At 42.1% G+C, this 23,680-nt stretch overlaps 1 protein-coding gene across 14 annotated transcripts in view; it reads left to right on the top strand.

Annotated features, from left to right (window-relative positions):
* LOC126284467 (myelin regulatory factor) overlaps positions 1-23,680 on the top strand; it is a 1,300,448-nt gene that overhangs the window by 1,191,170 nt on the left and 85,598 nt on the right. For all 14 annotated transcript variants that reach the window (XM_049983414.1, XM_049983413.1, XM_049983418.1 and 11 more), the window contains exons 3-4: positions 13,783-13,980; positions 17,481-17,560. In XM_049983414.1, the coding sequence (XP_049839371.1) occupies positions 13,783-13,980; positions 17,481-17,560 (278 nt within the window). The remainder of the gene's footprint in view (positions 1-13,782; positions 13,981-17,480; positions 17,561-23,680) is intronic.

Here is a 23,680-nt window from a genome sequence, read left to right as displayed (position 1 = left end):
AACAGGAACTTAATTAAAAATTGGGAACACATCCTACGACAGACAACATGTCTGTTCTTCTCGACTGCCTAATCCAGAGTAGCAAACAGCCCGAAACACTTCGCCCGCCATACCAGAAAAGGCGTGACCCGAACGCTTCCGAACTGCTTCGTCTGCAATTTCGTAAGTCTTTTGTTTTTTTATTTAAATTGTTTTTAATAATTCAGAAATTACTGATTGATAGTCATCTTTTGAGAGATATTTATATTAAAAAGTGAAGTCCTTCCAATGAGTAGTTTAACTAATAATAATAACTATACTTTAACGTTTTGGCGCCCTTGCCCCGAACACAGCAGCCAATCACAGAGCAGTAGCATTATGCAGGCGATCTTTCTGACGGGAATGGTACCGGATCTAACATCTGTCACAGGTACCTCACACCACATTTCGTCGTCTATATACTTCTTGCATTTCCACTGCTCAGGGAACAGCTTCTTGGAGCCTAATATGATGGCTGACTAAGCCCCGAAATATTACAGTGTGTGTGTGTGTGTGTGTGTGTGTGTGTGTGTGTGTGCACAGAAGCCATGTGTCATAGAGTTGTGGCCTATGCGAAGGCGAGTAAAAAGGACCTCATCCCACGTGCATGACTGGAAAGAGGTACGTCACGGTTATGGGCTTTACAAGACGAAAGCGAGTGTCGAATGATCGTGACAAACTGTTACGGAAGAGGATTGTGACGAAAAATAAGATGGTAGCAGCTGCAAAAGTCACAGCAGAACTGAATTTTGCGCTCGCAAAGCCTTGCAGCACCAAAACAACAAGAATGAAGCGTTGTACTCAGAAAATTGGTGGGCCTCACTCATTCACTAGGTCACGGACTGTACATCGAGTCCGATGTAGCAGGAGTCTAAGTAAGCGTAGCTGGTGATACTCCGTTGTAATCTCTGGTGGTAGCGATTGCCTCTCAGTCGGATGGTCATCGTGTTACTTCATTAGGTTTTGGAAGTAGGCTACGGCGGCAAGATCTTCAGGGGCAGGCTGTCTTCTGCCGGAGCGCCACTCTTCCTTCACCCACTTCTCCGCGACTTCGTAGATGTGCTCCGACTCGTAGGGGGTGAAGATGTTGTTGTTGTGGTCTTCAGTCCTCAGACTGGTTTGATGCAGCTCTCCATGCTACTCTATGCTATACAAGCTTCTTCATCTCCCAGTATTTACTGCAACCTACATCCTTCTGAATCTGCTTAGTGTATTCATCTCTTGGTTTCCCTCTACGATTTTTACCCTTCATGCTGTCCTCCAATGCTAAATTTGTGATCCCTTGATGCCTCAGAATATGTCCTACCAATCGATCCCTTGTTCTAGTCAAGTTGTGCCACAAACTCCTCTACTCCCCACTTCTATTCAATACTTTCTCATTAGTTATGTGATCTACCCATCTAATCTTCAGCATTCTTCTGTAGCACCACATTTCGAAAGCTTCTATTCTCTTTTTCTCTAAACTATTTATCGTCCACGTTTTACTTCCATACATGGCTACACTCCATACAAATACTTTCAGAATCGACTTCCTGACACTTAAATCTATACTCGATGTTAACAAATTTCTCTTCTTCAGAAACGTTTTCCTTGCCATTTATATCTTCTCATCATCAGTTATTTTGGTCCCCAAATAGAAAAACTCCTTTACTACTTTAAGTGTCTCACTTCGTAATCTAATTCCCTCAGCATCCCCCGACTTAATTCGACCACATTTCATTATCCTCGTTTTGCTTTTGTTGATGTTCATCTTATATCCTCCTTTCAAGACACTGTCCATTCCGTTCAACTGCTCTTTCAGGTCCTTTGCTCTCTCTGACAGAATTCAACGTCATCGGCGAACCTCAAAGTTTTTATTTCTCCTCCGTGGATTTTAATACCTACTCCAAACTTTTCTTTTGTTTCCTTTACTGCTTGCTCAATATAGAGATTGAATAACATCGAGGATAGGCTACAACCCTGTCTCACTCCCTTCCCAACCACTGTTTCCCTTTCGTGCCCCTCGACTCTTATAACTGCCATCTGGTTTCTGTACAAACTGTAAATAGCCTTTCGCTCCCTGTATTTTACCCCTGCCACCTTTAGAATTTGAAAGAGAGTATTCTAGTCAACATTGTCAAAAGGCGGGCTGGCGGCGGAACTCTTTGAGGTAGCCGCAGCCAGTGCTGTTTTTCTGGGGGAACGCTGGGGGATGCGTACCCCTAAACTTTTTTTTAGTCGAAGTAACTTTTTTACGATATCATATTGCTATCTCTGAATGTGCGAAAGTTTTGGACTCGTCAAATTGGCCTGAGAATCCTGGAATAACATATGGTGAAACAAATATGAGAACTTTACGTTGTCGCTTTGCTCTTCCAGAGAGAGAAATATGTAGAGGATTTCGGGAGTATATGATGGAGAAGAAAATTCCAGGATTCGCAGGTTCGACTCCTGCTTCCGGCATGGATGTGTGTGGTGTCCTTAGGTTAGTTAGGTTTAAGTAGTTCTAAGTTCTAGGGGACTGATGACCTCAGATGTTAAGTCCCATAGTGCTCAGAGCCATTTGAACCATTTTTGTGTTCCTATATCAACGAGTGAATGTGAACTCGGGTTTTCCCAAATGAATCTGATCGTCTCGCCAACAAGCGCTTCATTTCATCTTTCCACAGTCACCAATCTGATGTTCATAAAGTTGGTTGGTCCTCCACTGATGTTGTTGCAGCCCATGGACTATGTACCCTCTTGGTTCAGGAAAGGCAGACATCTTGCTACTGATAGCAAGAGTAAAGTAAGAAGGCGTGAAGACTACAGCATCCATGAACTGAAATCAGTTTGGAAGCTGTTGTAATGCTGTCAATGTAAGTTACGCTGCAGTTTTATAGTTAAATAAATTTTCAGCTATATTAAAAATTCGGTCAGTTGAAGCACGGGATACCTCCATCATCTGTGCTATTTCGGGAGCCAAACAAAGTTACAAAAGATTTTTTGTAGTGTAGTTTCTGTTGTTGTCGATGGTAGGTGTGGATGGTTTTTGTTGTATTGTGTGTTTTAGTGGTGTTTTATGGGTTACAATATGTGTTCGGTAATATTTCCTTGTATTGTTTTGTATGTCGGACGGTTGATTGGACTCAACTGTTTCATTTGAGGGGTATTATAGGTCAATTGAAGTATACGATCCCATTTTCTTTTATTGTTCAGGGGTTGATGGGAATCGCATGCTTCATTTGAGGTGATGTAGACTCAAGTGATCGATAACACTTTCTTTTGTAAGTTTGGGTTTTTCTCGGTATCGCCTGTTTCATTTGAGCTGTAAAGTCAATTGAAGAGTCCGATACCATTTTTTTAGTTCTACATGTTGATGATGTCATGGCTAAATGCAGAGGGGTAGTATCCCATGCTTCAGTTATAAGTAATTTTCGCTGCATTACATCCAATGTCGGAGTAACCTCAAACTTTTTTTTTTGAAAAAGAGCAGTGGCCGCAGCTAAGTGAGTTGCGGCGTGTGAGCCGCCGCAGTTGGCGGATCTGTGCTAGCCACCCACGTGGCTTAACGAGTGCCGTGCGCTGCCGCGCACTTCAAGCACGCGACGGCCTTCTTGCAGACACTCGCAGTGAGCCCCATTTGCTGGCACTTGTAGCGCTGTGTGCGCGCTTCGGCTGTCGTCGGCGGCCGCGGTTGCTCCCCATCGCATCGACGAGCAGCTCCGGCGCTGCTGGGAGCGTGCTTCCCTTGCGTCCAACCGTATCTTGCGGCTAGTGGCGCAGGGGAGCAACGGTAACGAAGTGAGCCGTAAAGAGTCGAGCGAAGCTGGAGGGCGAGCTGGAACTGCAAAACCGCTCGTCAGGGATGCAAATGCCCGTAATAGGGAAACGTGTCGCCGAAGCCATAAGACCTGGACTACGGAGCAATGCAAGAAAGTCATTTGGTGGACTGTGTCTCGTCTCAGACTGTTCCCAACTTCTGGCCGAGTTTACGTCCCAAGAGTGAAACACGGCGGGGGTTCTGTGACGATATAGCCAGCCATACCGTGGTATTCGCGGGGACCTATAGTTACTTTGAATGTCGCACTACTGTCAATGATCATCTGACCATTTTGGCTGATCAGCACCATCCCAAGGTAGAATGTTTGTTTCCTAATGAGGATGAGGAGGAGGAAGAGGAGATTAGATCAAAAATGTTCAAATGTGTGTGAAATCTTATGCGACCTAACTGCTAAGATCATCAGTCCCTAAGCTTACACACTACTTAACCTATATTATCCTAAGGATAAACACACACACACCCATGCCCGAGGGAGGACTCGAACCTCCGATGGGACCAGCCGCACAGTCCATCACAGCAGCGCCTTAGACCGCTCGGATAATCCCGCGCAGAGGAGATTAGTGTTTAAAGTCCCGTCGACATTGAGGTGTTCCTCGATAGTGATGGTGTGTTCCAGGGCGATAGGGCCCTGTTCACACAGCTCACATCGTCCAGACTGCTTTTGTGAGCGTTAGGATGAATTGTCTCACCTCCCCTGGCCACTTCACACACCAGATCCCAGAGAAAGCAATGCAAGCAATAATGGCAATACATGAAATACAATACATCATATCCCTTAGCCTAGAGACAGCAATGGCACTAGTCAGAGCCAAAATCTTCCAATCTTCCCAGTACTGACGTACGGCGTAGAAATTATTGGACCACATCTTACAGTGAACAAACTAACATCACTAGAAAGAGTGAAGGAGACCTATATAAAGAAAGCAATAGGAGTGTCCAAAACAACACGATCGAGACTTGTATACCCGCTGGCGAGGGAACCCTTCCTCATTGAAGTCCTTCAGACAATCCTGATGCTACCCAATAGCAGTGCCTTGGAAAGTCTACTTAAAACATTGAAGGAAAAAATGGAAGACATACCTCCAAAATTTTACAGCACAGGTGCCGTGATTGACCAAACATGGACAAAGGAAAATTTCGAAATGAGACACGTGATCACCAGATTGGCAGTCCATGGTTTCCACCAGCTTATTTGCAACAACACGTCATATCATGAACCAAACGAAATGTGTGAGTGTAAACTATGTCACCAAATTTGCAAACGTTACCATATAGAGCTCTGTACTAAAAGGACACGAACAATAAGTGACTATGCAAATCACAACATGCGAAATTTCTAATTTATCTTATTATTATCGCTGTACATTGAATTTGTATGGCTATTTGGCTGCAATAAACTTATTATTAATAATATTTATTGGGCCTTTGTGGTCTACTTTGGTCAGAAGTGTGCGCAATCTTCATACAACTCGTTCATCGTTACGTGAACTTGCCACTATTTTGCAGGAAGAATAGTGTAATATTCCCTGGAAAAACATACGCGACCTCTATTTACACATTTCGAGATGACTGGAAGCTGTTTTGAATGCCAACGGTTTTCCTACGCCATGTTAGGCGTGGTAATGTGCTGTGTTTGTTGTGTTTCCATTTCTTGTATGTACGCAGCCTGTCGTGTCCGCCCCCGGTAGCTGAGTGGTCAGCGCGACAGACTATCAATCCAAAGGGCCCGGGTTCGATTCCCGGCTGGGTCGGAGATTTTCTCCTCTCAGAGACTGGGTGTTGTGTTGTCCTAATCATCATTTCATCCCCATCGACGTGCAAGTCAACGAAGTGGCGTCAAATCGAAAGACTTGCACAAGGCGAACGGTCTACCCGACGGGAGGCCCTCCTCACACGACATTTCATTTCAGCATGTCATTAACGTTCGGTCACGCATTGTTTTCAATGTTTTTATTCAAGTTGTCTTGATCGCAGAAATTAACAAGGCTGACCGTGTTCAGCTGTTAAAGAGCCATCATCAGAACTGCAGAGCATAAACGGCACACTGCAAAGAGTTACTGTAAAATATGAAAAGTAAACAAGTTCGTACTCATTGAATGAAACATACTCGTTAAGTTTGTTACAGAGTGGCGTGTCGCAGTAATGGTCACATCTTACGGACTGCCTTTCATGCTTATAGCAGAGAAATACACTGTATCCGTAGAGGGTGTGGAAGCATGTTCGCTCTACTTAAGTTAGGAGAACCTGATAAACATAAATTAGGGATGTGATCTCCAACCACATACCAGGAGCTTTTTGTGACGTTAAACTACACGTCTTCCTTTGCGAAAGCAATAGCACCTTTAACACGAAGCACGTAAACGTCTACTGTGTTTCTGCGTTTCGCGCAGTGGACTATTTTATATTTCTTTACATTTAAATTAAGTAGCCACTTCTGTACAACTTGAAAATCTTATTGGATATTTTCTGAAGAAGAGAAATTTGTTAACATCGAATATAGATTTAAGTGTGAGGAAGTCTTTTCTGAAAGTATTTGTATGGTGTGTAGCCATGTATGGAAGTGAAACATGGACGATAACTAATTTGGACAAGAAGAGACTAGAAGCTTTCGAAATGTGGTGCTACAGAAGAATGCTGAAGATAAGGTGGATAGACCACGTAACTAATTTGGAGGTATTGAATAGGATTGGGGAGAAGAGAAGTTTGTGGCACAACTTGACTAGAAGAAGGGATCGGTTGGTAGGACATGTTTTGAGGTATCAAGGGATCACAAATTTAGCATTGGAGGGCAGCGTGGAAGGTAAAAAATCGTAGAGGGAGACCAAGAGATGAATACACTAAGCAGATTCAGAAGGATGCAGGTTGCAGTAGGTACTGGGAGATGAAGAAGCTTGCACAGGATAGAGTAGCATGGAGAGCTGCATCAAACCAGTCTCAGGACTGAAGACAACAACAACAACATTGGATATTTGTACAATTTTTTCCGGGTAGTACTTCATTGTTGATAACAACATCGAATGCGAAATTTCTGAGGTCAGTATTGTATGTCAGGTCATTACTATACAATATGGGCAGCAAGAGTCCCAACAGACTTCCCAGGCGCACACCTACAGTTACTTTTACATCCGTCGATGCGTCCTCCCTACCAACAGATCATCGGTCTTATCGCAAATTTCCTTTGCTGTCCCACATGTCCTCTACTGTCCCAAATGTCAGTACTTACGTTAATAAGACCTGGTGTTCTACTGACTCAAGTACTTTTCGAAAGTTAAGCAACAGTACATCCATTTGATTGCCTTTATACAAGGCTTTTAGGGTGTCCTGTGAAGAAAGTGCGACTTGGGTTTCACATGACCGATGTTCGCAGAATCCATGTTGATTGGCTATTGCGGTACTCGTTGAATGCTTCATGCATTGGCCTTTTAACAGACAAACGCTTTTTGTTTAGCGTCTGTCCAAACTCCTATGCTTTTCTCTTACACCTTCAGCGTAGAAGTCGATGTTTCTTTAGGCTTCTCCAGAGAGACTCTGTACCATGCAGGTCCCTCCCATCACTAACTGATCTGTTCCCTTTGGTACACATCTATTCATCCAGGGCTGTATTGAGGAGATGGCGAGATAGCCCCCCCCCCCCCCCCATCCACCCACCAGTCGCAAAGGGACAGGGGGGACGCAAAACTGACCAGAAAAAAAAGAAAGAAAAACTGAATTAGATGTAACCGGGGGAGGTACGTTCTTTCTGCTAGACCTTGGGTACCTGCCTTCTGCCTAAGAGAATACCTTTCCTTCGGCCTTTGACTGTAAACGCACGCTGATGGCACAGTATCGTATGTACTGTGTCATTTCGTGTAAGTAGCGCATTAAGGGAAAGACTATTAGAGAAGCGGTGTCATTCGCTAATATGGTTTATGTGGCAACAGCGCTCTTGGTTCCTACGGCTGTTCGTCCACAAAGCTCTCTCGTGGTTAACAATGGTGTTCTTACTGCTACTTCGTTACAGTATTGTAGAATCTCCAACTCCTGCGAGGGTACGTTGAAACTAATATGTTATTTCGCCGAAGACTTCAGATTTTTGCCGATTTCTGCTAACTTTGGACGAGCGAGAGATGCGACGTGAAAAAAGAAATGTAGAGGAGATACGTAATTTATTTGCCTCTCCAGCGTCTACGTATGCTGCTCCCAAATTTCGGTTGGTACGATTTGCTCTGTAAATGTAAAAGAAATCAAGAATAATCCATCTGTTCATGATTAAAAATATTACGGAAGTTGTTTGTCTTTGTGCCTGCAGACGACTATATACTACATGTAAATTGAACTACACTCCTGGAAATGGAAAAAAGAACACTTTGACACCGGTGTGTCAGACCCACCATACTTGCTCCGGACACTGCGAGAGGGCTGTACAAGCAATGATCACACGCACGGCACAGCAGACACACCAGGAACAGCGGTGTTGGCCGTCGAATGGCGCTATCTGCGCAGCATTTGTGCACCGCCGCCGTCAATGTCAGCCAGTTTGCCGTGGCATACGAAGCTCCATCGCAGTCTTTAACACTGGTAGCATGCCGCGACAGCGTGGACGTGAACCGTATGTGCAGTTGATGGACTTTGAGCGAGGGCGTATAGTGGGCATGCGGGAGGCCGGGTGGACGTACCGCCGAATTGCTCAACACGTGGGGCGTGAGGTCTCCACATTACATCGATGTTGTCGCCAGTGGTCGGCGGAAGGTGCACGTGCCCGTCGACCTGGGACCGGACCGCAGCGTCGTGTTTGGCGCCGTGCAGGTGAGCACCACAATCAGGACTGCATACGACCGAGGCACACAGGGCCAACACCCGGCATCATGGTGTGGGGAGCGATCTCCTACACTGGCCGTACACCTCTGGTGATCGTCGAGGGGACACTGAATAGTGCACGGTACATCCAAACCGTCATCGAACCCATGGTTCTACCATTCCTAGACCGGCAAGGGAACTTGCTGTTCCAACAGGACAATGCACGTCCGCATGTATCCCGTGCCACCCAACGTGCTCTAGAAGGTGTAAGTCAACTACCCTGGCCAGCAAGATCTCCGGATCTGTCCCCCATTGAGCATGTTTGGCACTGGATGAAGCGTCGTCTCACGCGGTCTGCACGTCCAGCACGAACGCTGGTCCAACTGACGCGCCAGGTGGAAATGGCATGGCAAGCCGTTCTACAGGACTACATCCAGCATCTCTACGATCGTCTCCATGGGAGAATAGCAGCCTGCATTGCTGCGAAAGGTGGATATACACTGTACTAGTGCCGACATTGTGCATGCTCTGTTGCCTGTGTCCATGTGCCTGTGGTTCTGTCAGTGTGATCATGTGATGTATCTGACCGCAGGGATGTGTCAATAAAGTTTCCCCTTCCTGGGACAATGAATTCACGGTGTTCTTATTTCAATTTCCAGGAGTGTATAATGCAAGCCGGCCGGGGTGGCCGAGCGGTTTTAGGCGCTACAGCGTGGAACCGCGCAACCGCTACGGTCGCAGGTTCGAATCCTGCCTCGGGCATGGATGTGTTTGATGTCCTTAGTTTAGTTAGGTCTAAGAAGTTCTAAGTTCTAGGGGACTGATGACCTTAGAAGGTAAGTCCCATAGTGCCCCGAGCCATTTGAACCATTTTTTGAACTATAATGCAAACAAAGGTAGGCTCTGGCACTGCTCGTCGATTACAGTGCTCAATCATCTGATGTTAAGACCACTGAAAGTACCCCTTACCCTCTAGTCTATATACCTTGGCCTTACCAAGGGCACTCATACGATAGTTTGTAGGGAGGAGGGGACTAGATCTGCCTAGCATGGAGTATGGTGTTTTTAAGATTCTGGACTTTTAAGTAGCCATAAAAAAGTTCTGGTTACGACGTAGTTAAAAACCTGCATAATACCGACTCGTACAACGTTTTCTTGAAAGAACAGCACCTGACTGCATTATATTATTTCCTTTACCTGAAAGCAAGGGCAGGAGAGAGAGGGCGGGGGGGGGGGGGGGGGAGGGAGAGAAGTCTTGCTCCCGAGCTTGGGCGCCCTTGCAACTTACTTATGTATTACATCCTTTGTTTTTGTTCTACACGAATTAAAAACTATCTTTTCTTCAATAACGTGCAGCTGGTTTTTGTGCCGCATACAACAGAGCTACATTTGGCGCAAAAATCTACCGCACACACAAGTACGGCGTGAACAATTCTGTGACGGAACACCGCAAGTGACCTAATCCTTGAAAGCGATGGTAATGATTGGAGACCGTATTATATGCATTTTCATGTTGCATATGCATATTTTGCTCTTTTTCGCCGGTTATTGCATATTTCAACTAAAAACTGGTGACTATGCATATTTTCGCTCTATATTTACAATAATTTAAAAACTTAAACGGGCGGTCTCTAGCTCGATCTAGTTTTGACTGCGACCTAGAACTGCTTGCAATCGCTAACCGAGAAGCCAACTGCCTAGGGAAATCATTACAGAAGAGGAGCAGATTAATCCCCTTCTCTGTCACACCGTACGCGTCCGGAACAATCAAATTAAACAACCCAAGCTTTTAGTCGCACATTCATTGTTTCTGTTTAGCTTTCTATTTACTTGTACATACTTGAACGTGTTTACGACGTGTAGTGTGTAACGTGTTGTGCGCCAAGTCGCCCGAAAAAAGAAACTTCCTTTCGTGGGTAGCTGACCATCCTGAAACATTTACATATGACGGAATAGTGTTATATTGTCGAGTTTGCGAGAAAATCCTTTCGTGCAAAACGACAACAACTTCTGGTAACAGCAAGTTCCAGTAGCAGGGATTTGACCAAAGGTAACCAAAGAAGTCGGTTTAACATAGATCTAGTTAAAGCATTCATTGCAAGCAATAGCTACAAAAAGAAACTCCGTCAAATTCACATGGATTGGTGGGAACTAGATTTTCCATATCACCACTCAGAACGCATTCGATTTTAACAGACACTGAAGAAAGATACAGATCCCCTTGTTCGATAGCAGAACTGTGAGCTCTGGCTAAGGTAAAATTTTCGTCTTTTTCGTTTACTTGTTGATCTGTATTACTGACACCTTCCTCCATAGACCGACTAACAATTTCATCACACTCGGGAAATTTAGAACTGACATAATCGTGTGCACACATTTTGAGCTATATGACACCGTACTGAAGAAAACAGGTACGTACTTCTCTAGGCCCAGTTTAGGAGACTCCAACACCTATCAATAACACTTCTCAACAATAAACACAGAAGGCGATAACGCAACCCACAACATAATATCGTAGGCTTGGAGGAAGAGTAATGAAGCAATCCACCACAACTGGCCATGGAGAGCGAGTTTGAAAATTTTCGCGCGGTCTGAGAGACCACATTTTCGCGCGGTCTGAGAGGCTACACCTCGTGAGTTAAGGCTTAATTGTTGGTGCTTTAAAAAGAAGAGACTTCTTCCTATTTAGCGACCTTCAAAGAACTTGAAAAAGTAAATCATTCTACGATCACCAGATTTGTGAACGGGGGTACTTAGAAAAATATTTCCAGAGTCTTCTGCAGATGAAAGGGTGTTTGTTTTTATTTCAGATGCTGCTTTGAGGCTATTTTTATGACAATGTCAGTAAATGCAGCGCTTACAGAAAGTGGTCCGACAAACTAAAAATGACAAGCAGCTTAAGATCGAGCGGGGTCGAAAGCAGCTATCTTGCCGATATAATATTATATAGTCGCTAATTTCGACTTTGATGATATAAGGTAATCATTGAGTTTACTTCGCTCAAAGCAAGAAAATGCAAAGAAAGAATGTGATATTTTTCAGATTTGAATTGTAACGCTTTTTCTTTAACTTCCAATTAATAACTGAGGCTCTATTCATAATGTATGAGGAGCAAAGAAAGCTGTTCTTCATTATACATTAACATTCATTACCGCATAAATTCATCATTTACTGACATCGATTTGTTATAGAATCGTAGAACATATTCTGAGCTCAAACGTAATGAGGTATCTTGAACAGAATTACCTCAATGCCAACCAGTATGGATTCAGAAAACATCGATCATGTGAAACATAACTCTCACATGACGTACTGGAAGCTTTGGATTAAGGCTGTAGGTGGTGGGGATCGGGTGTGGTAATTACGATGATAAATAATCACTCGCACTTCCGTCACTTACTATCAACGCTTTTATTCTCACAGCGTACACACAATAATTGTAGCACAGAGCGCGTACTACAAAGAACTAATCTGGCAAAGTTACAGTTACTATGAAATGAACACCCTTAGCTGTATAAAGGCGTTGGTATAAGTCAACGGGGACAGTTGAAAATGTGTGCCCCAACTGTGATTCGAACCCGGGATGTCCTGCTTACGTAGCAGACGCTCTATCCATCTGAACCACCAAGAACACAAGAGGATAGTGCGACTGACTGCAGGGACTTGTCTGTTGCACGCCTCCCGTGAGACCCACATTCGCAACTTACTGTCCTGCACCATGTTCATAGTGCCCCTGCCCATCATACATTTTCAACTGTCTCCGTTGACATATATCAACGCCTGTATGCAGCTAGGGGTATTCATTTCATAGTAATTTCATTGTAACGAGCTGCATGGTCACTGAAGGTATCTGTTCTTTCGGATATGTCCATCTTGTTATATATAATGTTACAGTTGTTCTTGCTGCGGCAGGCCAGTGATATTAATGGGGGCAACAACCAGTGGTTCTAAGTCCCCACAAGGCACCCAGATAGATGCAGTATTTCTCGAAATCCGCAGAACATTTGATTGTCAGTACAATACGCACACTTATTTCCAGAAGTACGATCATGTGGTGTATCAAGTGAAATTTGAGACTGAATTGAGGAATTTTTGGTAGGGAGGACACAGCATGTTGTCTTGGATGGAGAGTCATCATCAGATGTAGAAGAACCAAAAGGTGTGCCCCTTGTGATATGTGTTGGGACCCTTGCTGTTCATGATGTGTATTAATGACCTTGCACACAATATTAACAGGAACTTCAGAATTTTTGCAGATGCTGGCCCTTTATATATGATGAAGTACTGTTTGAAAGAAGTTGTATAAGTATTCAGCCAGATCTTGATATCAAAGTGGTGCAAGGGATCGCTAGGTGCTTTAAATGTTCAAAAATGTAAAACTGTGTGCTTCACAAAACGCAAAAATGTTGTATTCTATGACTGTACTATCAGTGAGTCACTGTTGGAATTGCCCAACTCATACAAATACCTGGGTGTCACGCTTTGTAGGGATATGAAATGGAATGATATCATAGGCTCAGTTATGTATGAAACAAATATAGACTTCAGGTTATTGGTAGAATACTGGGGAAGTGTAATCAGACTACAAAGGAGACTGTTGACAAATCCCTTGTGCGACTGGTTCTAGAATAGCCTATTGCTCAAGTGTGTGGGACCCATGCCAAATAGGACTAACAGGGTGTATTTGACATATACAAAGAAGGGCAGCATGAATGATCACAGGTTTGTTTGACCTGTGGCAGAGTGTCGCAGAGATACTGAAGGACGTGAACTGGAAGACTCTTGAATATAGACATAAACTATCTCAAGAATGTCTGTTAACAAAGTTTCAAGAACCGGCTTTAAATGATGACTTCAGGAACATACTACCCCTATGTATCGCTCACATAGGAATCGTGAAGACAAGATAAAAAAAAAAAAAAAGACCGAGGATCACCTTGGTACAGCATTGTATCTATCCAGTGCTTGGCCAACTATTCTCCTAAACATGAGTCGCACTTGTGCTACATGCTCCTGGCCAGAGCTAATGTTACAAGTTCCCCAATGTGATTAGGCACCACTGCTGGTTGTTTAGTTCACTGAAAAGGTAAACTTCCTCCTTGTTTTAGTAATGTTTTGTACAATACATTCTGACAGCAGGAATCCGTGCAGGCCAAAGTGTTAAGGTTTGTGTCCGCCTGTTGCAGCTACTTCACGGAGATGCTGACGCCGGAGGCCAGCCAGCAAAGGGTGCTGGCGGCCGCAACGGCAGCGGTGGCAGACCCCAGTGGCAGCCCCTCACACCAACCACCCAGCAGGAGGGTGCCTGCATCCCCCCAGCAACAGCAGCAGCAACAACAGCAACCACCACCTCCACCTCCGCCACTTGCAGCCTACGCCCACCCGTAAGTACGAGCTCGCAATTGAGATCACTCACAGTGCCCGTGGCTCCATACTTTATAACGCACCTTCATGCATTCTTCAGAGAGCTTTATGAAGACTTAGATCCTAGGCAATGGAAGAGGAAGGGGCCAAATTATTATTCACGTTAAGACAAACAAACCAAAAGTTCAAGTTAAATTAATTTTTAAAGTATATTTTGCTCACTGGTGAAGAGAGTTGTAGGTGTGGAAAAACAAACTGCAAAGGAAGTTTAATAGCAACATTTACATAGCATGCACAGCATCAGTTGTAAGTTGACAGAGTGCACCACTGAAACGTTAACAAAACCAGCGTTGGACTTTGGACTTTTATAGGATTTTCTTTCCTTTATCATCTTGGGAGCTACAGTTCCCTGTATGGAATAGGTCAAAGTGAATTAACAGGATTGCATAAAATATTGAATTGACCTTATGAGCTCCATTCTTGTCACTTGGACCACAGTACCCACTGACTACCACAATATTATTGCCAGAACCATTGCAGAACATGTAACATACTTCAGAGTGGAAACAAGACAGGTTATGTCTCCTTTTGTTGTCCCCATGTAGTAGGAAATATTGACTTGTCTGGTTAATTTGTACCTTGGTGAGTAGAATGGGACTTGTTTATCATGTATCACTAAAGCCTCTTCTGTATGTAAATTTACTTGTCAGAAAGTTTTCCACTAGCTTGCTCTACCATTAATAAACCATTTACCTACTTACAGTTCCAGATGCCCCCCTCCCCCCCTCCCCTCCAGTTATGCATATGTATCATAATTACTGACTGCTACACTCCCTATAACATACGGCAATCGATCACAGCCAGTTTCTTCTCTGCCTTCTATTAGCTACAACGAAAGTACAGTAATGTAAATTATGAAGTTCTCTGTCATCAAAAATAATTATTTTTCTGAGATTTATGTAAGGAACCTAATATACGCAGCATCATCTTTATTTAATGTTGATTTTTAATGCAGCAACACATTATTAACTGCTAGGACTAAGAACATATGTGGAGATTTCTTGCATTTAACATAGTTTACCTCTGACGTAGCTCAGTGTGAGCAATATTGTTATGCTGCACAGTCATTCATGTTCCATAGTCAACCATAGCTCCCTCTGTTACTGATTAAATAAGTCAGTCCTCAGCTTGGAGAAGAGCAAAGTCATACCACCTCCACTGGAAACATTTTTATGGTGCAATAACAAGCCTTCACATAGATAAGTGCTTTGTATATTGTTGTGATGTTAAAAGGTACTGGATGATTGACAGGCGGATATGAAGGTGTGTGTGTGTGTGTGTGTGTGTGTGTGTGTGTGTGTGTGTGTGTGTGTGTGTGTGTGTGTGTAGTGGGTGCCTGTACCCCTTTCATTAATTCTCATATAGTACTTTAAATGTTGACATGGACATTTGACAAAAATTAATTGTGAAATTTCTTAAAAAATAAAAGGGATATATTGTGAAGTTACTAATTTAATCACTGAGTGAAGCAGAATATAACAAAAATTAATGGAAGCTGCAGATTTCAACAGATGCCAGAAGAAACTGGAAGTTTACGTATTGAAACTTCCTGTCAGATTAAAACTCTGTGCCGGACCAAGACTCGAACTCGTACCTTTGCCTTTCATGGGAAATTGCTCTACCATCTGAGCTACCCAAGCACAACTCATGCCCCATCCTCACAGCTTTACTTCCACCAGTACCTCATCTCCTACCTTCCAAACTACACAGAAGTTGGTAGAGCACTTGGCCATGAAAGGCAAAGGTCCGAAGTTCAAGTCTCAGTCCAGCACACAGTTTTAACTTGCCAGGAAGTTTCAAAACACCAGACACTCCACTGCAGAGGGAAAATTTCATTCTGGAAACATCCTCCAGGCTGTGACAAAGCCATGTCTCTGCGACATCCTTTCTCCTAGGAGTGCTAGTTCTGAAGGTTTCGCACGAGAGGTTCTGTGAAGTTTGGAAGGTAGGAGATGAGGTACTGGTGGAAGCAGAGCTGTGAGGATGGGGTGTGAGCCGTGCTTTGGTAGCTCAGATGGTAGAACACTTGCTCACGAAAGGCAAAGGTCCGAAGTTCTAGTCTCGGTCTGGCACACAGTTTTAATCTGCCAGGAAGTTTCATATCAGCGCACACTCCACTGCAGAGTGAAAATTTCAATCTGGAGTTTATGTATTAGTTTTCCATTTCAGTGTCCTTATTATTGTTATTAACTTCCAAATGTGTATACGCTGATGAGCCAGGGCATCATGATCACTGCCCATCCCAACACTGATTGCTGCCTGGCGGCTTTGTGGGTATGTGATGAAATAGGGAAAGTACGTAAGATGATTAGAGGTAAGTGGGAAGTCTTACTGTTGACAATACTGGCCACAAATAGTGAAACGTGCTGGCGTAAGTGATTTTGACAAAGGGCAGATTGTTACGGCCGACACTTGAGAATGAGTATCTTGGAAATGGCAAAGCTGGTCAGCTGTTTCCATGTCACTGATGCGAACATCTATGGAAAGTGTTTGAACGACAGTGGAGCAACAAGTAGGTGACAAGGTGTTGGATGTCTGTGCCTCATCACAGAACATGGAGGTCAGAGGCGTGCCCACTATATAAAGTAACGTAGGTGATGATCTGCAACATGTCTGATGACATAGTATAATGCTGGAACATGCACAAGTGTTTTGGAGCATGGCGTTCACTACACATTCTTGAATGTGTAACTCTGCAGCGGGTGACTGCTATGTTTTCCTATGCTGACTGAATGACGTTATTGGTTAAAACTGGGGTGGGCACGGGTTCATTGTGATTGGATGATGGCTTAGTGGAAATGTGTCACTGGTCAGATAATCACATTTCTTGGTATGCCAGGTTGATGATTGTTGCCAGATATGTCACAATTCCTGTTAATGGATGCTTGAAATGTGTACTTCACCAGTATGGAGCAGTGGGGCAGCATTTTGCTATGGGGGACAGCCATCTATGCATCCATGGGACCTGTGGTAGTAATTGAAGGCACCATGACAACTGTGGAATTTGTGAACATTATGAAAAAACCACAAGGAGCCCTTCATGACTGATGTCTTCCCCAATGGCGAAGGCCTCTTCCAACAGGATAACTGTCCATTTCACATCTACAGTGGTTTCAGGATTGTGATAGTGAATTCACATTGATGCCTTGTCCTATAAATTCACTTGATTTGATCACACATCTAGGATACTATCGCACCCAAAAGCCTCCAGCGTATAATTTATGAGAATTGTGTGACCTCTGTGTAGACTTCTGGTGCCGTATATCTCCAGAAATCTTCAAAGGACTTGTCAAATCCATACCATGCAGACTCAAAATGTGTTGTGTCCCAAAGGTGGAGCAACATACTGTTAAGTGGGTGGTCATAATGTTTTTGCTCATCAGTGTATGTCAACAAATTTTTATAAATGCAAAAGTTGTAAGCCTGTGTGATGCACAATTCTCTTTATTTTGTTTTATAGTCACAGCTTACCAGACAGCCCCCCAGATTCTGGATCTGAGCCACCATACTCCCCTCCAGACCCAACGACCAGGACATCTCGTGAGTTACTTTTATATATACTCTCTTTGTAATTATTTAAATTCATTTGAAAAATAATAAATTCAGTATTAGTACATGAGATAATGAGATAAATACGGCATTAAGAGAAATACTACCTTTAATATCACACTGTGTCTAGAATTTTATTGTAGGCTATATAACTTCCTAGAACTGTGTATGCCTTTGTGAATGTGCTCTCAAAGAAGACAACCAGCTTTTCTGGGGTCCACGGGTCACCAAAAATGAATTGCTAGCTACATTTAGGGGACCCAGAACAGCAGTCTGACTTACTTTATCATCAATGAAAATAATCAGTTATCAATGAAAATAATCAATGTTTGGAAATATAATACGGATGGATGAAAAATCTCCTCACCAAGCACTGGCAGAAGGAAACGCATAAAAGTTGTGGAAAAGTGCAGGCTTTTAGAGCCGGTGGCTCCTTCATCTTGCAGAAGGGTTGAAGGGAAAGGAAGAGGGAAGAAGGAAAAGACTGGTGAGGTTTAGATAAGAGTTACGGAAAAGTTGCTCAGAACTCTGGGTCTGTGGGAGACTTACTGGATGGGATGAGAAGAAAAGATTGATCAGAATGATCAGAATCAGTCTTTCCTTCACATCCTGTCCAATTAGTCTCTCCTGATCTGGGCTTATGGCTGACTTTCCCGTAACACTTGCCATTTCATAAACCTCACCAGTCTTTTTTCCTCCAGCCTTCTTCCTTTCCCTTCATCCCTTTTGCAGGAGAAGAAACCATTGGCTCTGGAAACCAGCATGTTTTCACATCTTTTACTTATTTTCTCCTGTCATTGCTTGGCTGTAGATTTTTTATCTATACATGTTATATTGTCTTGTTGTCAGCTATGTATTCTTACGTATTATCCATGCTAGGGGGGGTTGCCTTTAATGGGTTAGTTGACAAGCCAAACAATTGAGGACCTTATCAAGGTCATAGAAAGTGCCAAAAGAGAAGTTTTTGATTTAGGTGTACTAGAACTGAGTTTGTGACATTTATATTGCTTTTTCTGTACAGAATTATGTACAGTTGAACAGTCACAAAATGTGGTTTCTCATAAGCTACCTTCTCAGAATTGTTTGAGAATATGGAGAGAACGGATTGGAGATCACCTGCTTGTCATCACTCTATAAATGGTAGTACAACAGGGAAAAGAAAAAGCTTCTACAGGCCAAGACTCTTTATCAGTAGAAGAAAGGGGGGTGGGGGTGAAGAAATTTGGCGAGAGGAAATAGTGTTGTGATTAAGGTGGGTGGCAGAGCAACAAGAGAATGTTTGTGTAAGTAGGTTTCACTAGTGAAGGTAAATATATATTAAATACATGTGAATGGTTGAAATATACATTTATTTGCTTATTTTGTGTTCTGTAGACCCATGTTCTGAACACATCACAGGCTATGGAATGAGAATATTTTACAAGCTTCTTGCTCTAATTATGATATAACATATTAAGGAATTAAACAAGTATTAGTAATCAATCAAATACTTCAATATTTGTATGTGTTAGGCAGGTTCTCTTATAAAAATAAAAAACAATGTTTATGTTCACTTACAGTAATGATACACATACCAGTATGCACACACAGCACTCTGAAGATGAATCTATATGTTACAAGTATAAAGATATTAAACATTGTTGACCAGTATCTCTTCTATAGTGTAAGATAACCCCTTTCAACAGGATATATCTACATTTTTTATTTACAAGATCTTGTTTTTCATTGGATCTCCTGCACCTTAATCAAATCTGTAAGCTCAATGTGGGTGTCTTCTTTTCTTCTAGTGCCTGATTGTGGTATATACTGTTAGGTTTAATGAGGACTATTTTACCCTCGGAAGTACACTGAGGTGACAAAAGTCATTGGACAGCAATATGTACCTATACAGATGGCGGTAGTATCATGTACACATAGTATAAAAGGACAGTGTATTGGCGGGGCTATTATATACTCAGGTGATTCATGTGAAATGGTTTTCAATGTTTTTACAACCACACAATGGGAATTAATAGACTTTGAACATTGAATGGCAGTTGGAGCTAGATGCATGGACCATTCCATTTCGGAAACTGTTAGAGAATTCAATAGTCTGAGATCCACATTGTCAAGAGTATGCCAAGAATACCAAATTTCAGGCATTATCTCTCATCGTGGAGAATGCAGTGACAAATGACATGCACTTAATGACTGAGAGAAGTGGCTTTTGTTCGTGCCGAGAAACAAGCAACACTGCAAGGAATAAATGCAGAAAATCAATGTGGGACGTATGACGAATGCTTCTGTTAGGACAGGCCAAATTTGGCAATAATGGGCTATGGCAGCAGATGACTGGCATGCATGCCTTTGCTAACGGGATGACTTTACCTGCTGTACCTCTCTTGGGCTCCTGACAATATCAGTTGGGGCCCTAGATGTCTGGAAGACAGTGACCTGGTCAGATGAGACCCAATGTCAGGTGGTAAGAGCTGATGATAGGGTTTAAGTGTGGTGCAGACCCTATGAAGCCATGGATCCAAGTTGTCGACAAGACAATGTGCAATCTGGTGGTGGCTCCATAATTGTGTGGGATGTGTTTACAGAGAATTGGCTAGGGCCTCTGGTTCAACTGAGCCAATCATTGAATGGAAATGGGTACATCTGACTACTTGGAGACCATTTGTAGCCATTGATGGAATCATGTTCCCAAACAACTATGAAATTTTTATGGATGACAATGCACTGTGTCACAACATTTGGGACAATTTGAGCAGGTGATATGGCCACCCAGATCACCTGACATTCCATTGCACATTGACGGGACAGAATAACATATGGGTAAATTCATGCACAAAATCCTGCAGTGGCAACACTTTTTCAATGAAAAAATGAAATGATCGTATGGCATCCAGGGAAGTTTGGCTTCCGAGTGCAAGTCTTATTTCAGCCGATGCCACATTGGGTGACTTACATGCTGGTGAGGAGGATGAAATGATGATGAGGACAACACAACACCCAATCCACAAGTGGAGCAAATCTCCAAACCAGCCAGTAATTGAACATGGGCCCGCTGCGTAGGAGGCAAGCACGTTACTACTCAGCTAAGTAGGTGGACTTTTGCAATAATGGATGACTGGGGCTTCCAATGACTTGTTGAGTCCCTGCCACATCGAGCTGCTGCACTACGCCAGGGAAAAGGAGGTCTGCTATGATATTAGGAGGTATCCAGTGACTTGGGGTGTGACCTCAGTATATATGTGCTTTATATTGAGACATTCTGCTTACCTGTTGTTTTGTTGCACTTGGTTTTGAAGAATCTTGAAGTCTCATATCTCACTGAACTGGAATAATATACTGAGAACTAACAGCAACTAGGAGAGATTCAAATGATGTAAACTGGACACGAAATGAGTTTTAAAGGAGTTTCATCTGAATATATTTGCACTATAGTACAGTTGGTGAACAATTCCAGTTTCACAACTCACAGTATACACAGGTAAATGGAAGTGCATCTCCTTCTTTGTAACCTTATAAAGAAGTAGAATCACCTAACTACTAAGGAATGTCATAGATCTGGTTAAAGTTCACAGTGGCAGAATATGTGATGACAGAAATATGATTGTATCGGTGCACTCGAAAGGGTGTGCAGTATTGTTACCAGCCTAAGTAACACAGTCCAGCACATACAGTTAAGATATCATTAACACTTTCGTTTTGGATGTTCACTTGAGGTTCATTAGATACAACCATGAATTACGTAGAGTTCATATTCCTTACAGACACTCTTTTTGCATGTATTTTATCAAGCATGGAATTTCACCTAAACTGACATAGAATTGTGAGCATTAGGCAACATGCAGACTTCCACATGAACTGACATACTAATGTTTTATGTGTGCTCACTGATCACAAACTTTAATGTTAACTGATGTATAGATGTTAGTTGTGTGAAAATCTGATGTGATCTGACATGTTTACAGTATACTGCTCTGATTTGAACTATATCACAGTCAGACAATTAATTGTTGTCTTTGTGCTGGCCATTCAGGAGCTGCAGACTTTAGGATAGCGGTGCCTATTTAAAGACAGGCTTAAGAACATGATTTGGATTCTGGAATTACACAATGCTTTAAAATTCTCTTAGGTTGGATTCTGCTCTTTGGCACAGATTCTAAGGTTTTTCTTTTGTTTGGTTCATAAAATTTGTTTCAGGTGAGTAATTCGCAGAAGTACATGGCACATTATTATTATATGGTTTCTGAAGCCCCTGTTTATGAGCATGGAATCCATCTTGAAATAATTTTTTTTATGATTCTAAAGTATTAGGTACCTGAATTATTGACTGAATCCATTAGTGAGTGGTGTTGTCTGCAGCAATAAAATTATACTATTAGAGGTCAGAATCTTGCAATCATCAAAACAAAATAGGCAACTGAAAACTGGAGGGTCCACACTTTTGTAATGTCAGTTTTTTCATAAGTTAATTACTTTCAGCTAATTGTGAATACATTCTCAATAAGTTGGGAGTGCCTGCTTTTGAATAAATGGTAAAAATACTTCCTCTGGTGCTTATTCACTCACAATGTTTTTTGTATTACATAATGTTGCCATAATTTTAATTAGGTGTACTTTTAATTACTGATGCACTCTGTGAAACCAACTGCATTGTTGCACTCACAAACATAAATATAAACAACTGAGCTGTAAGTTTAAATGATATTTTGGATAAATAACAATTTTTACATATTCCTGTGCATATGGCATATTACGTATGCACCCTCAATATATATGGAATGAAAACAGGAAAAAAAATTCTTGGCAGCAGAAAACATAGCAGATGGATTAAACTCCAACTTGATATGTCTCGTTGTATTAAATGTATTTATTAGTTGAGTTGCTGGAAGATGTCAATACAAATTATCGCTTTATATTAGCTACAATACATTCTTGCCAAGACTTCTTTGGTGAGAAGTTATGAAACATACCGAACAATTGCAACATAGTGATCAGTGCAGAACATAGGCCCTTTTTGACATAGCTCTACCCTTTAGAAGAGATCGTTAGGATTAGGGCCATAACCAAATAAAGCATAGAGCTATAGATAGAGAGGTATAAAAATAATGAACTTGGCTGTCAAAGGGCAATGTATGAAGCCTTTGATGACTACTGCATCAGAATTTTATCAAAAGACCTCTCACAAAATCCACAGAAATTCTGGTCATATGTTAAAGCTGTCAGTGGACCATATTAAAACCAGAAATGCTGAACTCCATTTACAAATTTTCCTTTATAAAGAAAAGTTCAGGAATTCTGCCCCTGTCTAATTGTTCTACTACTGTGAACATGAGTGACATAGGTTTTTCGTCTCACTGAGAGCACAAGAAGCAAATTACTAAAACTGAACAAAGTTGCCAGTCTTGATGGAACTCCCATCAGATTATATATAGAATTTGTGTCTGAGGTAGATCCTCTTTTAACCATAATATACCATCAGACCCTCACACAAATAAATATTTGGCCAGTAGTTGGAATAAAGCTCAGGTCACACCTGCCTATAAAAAAAAAGAGTTCTGCAGTGAACTACTGTCTGAAAATTGCAGCACAACAAATATTCAGTCAGTGCAAAGGTGGACAATAAACTTACTTTAAATGTTCAGAAATGTAAAACTGTGTACTTCATGAAACTAAAATATCAATGAAATCAAACAATGGAAAATCCAGCTGCCAGAGACTGTGGTCATGTGTGTGTGTGTGTGTGTGTGTGTGTGTGTGTGTTTTCTGCCAAAATGCATTGTCCATTTGAAAAATGAAATTGCAATCTTACATACAAGTTTTTGCATAAATTATTTTAAATCAGTGATGGGTATGGAATGTTGTTGTTCTTTGTGTCTACTATGACAGCCGTTACTCATTAATATGACAGACACACATTTGTGTACACCTACACAGGGAGATGGAGTAAAATCAGAACTATAGGAGCAGCACTTCAAAATGGCACATCACTGAAATCATACGATTATATGAGACAAATTACAGTGATTGTGTTACAACCAAGTTGGAAAATTGAATTAGCCTTGTAATAATTTTGTAATTTGATATGAAAAAAATTATTGATTTTATATCTTTAATTGC

Source organism: Schistocerca gregaria, chromosome 8 (genome assembly GCF_023897955.1).
Source record: "Schistocerca gregaria isolate iqSchGreg1 chromosome 8, iqSchGreg1.2, whole genome shotgun sequence".
In the NCBI taxonomy this organism is placed as follows: Eukaryota; Metazoa; Arthropoda; class Insecta; order Orthoptera; family Acrididae; genus Schistocerca; species Schistocerca gregaria.
Note: the sequence above shows the minus strand (reverse complement) of the source record. Positions and strands in the feature narration are given on the sequence as shown.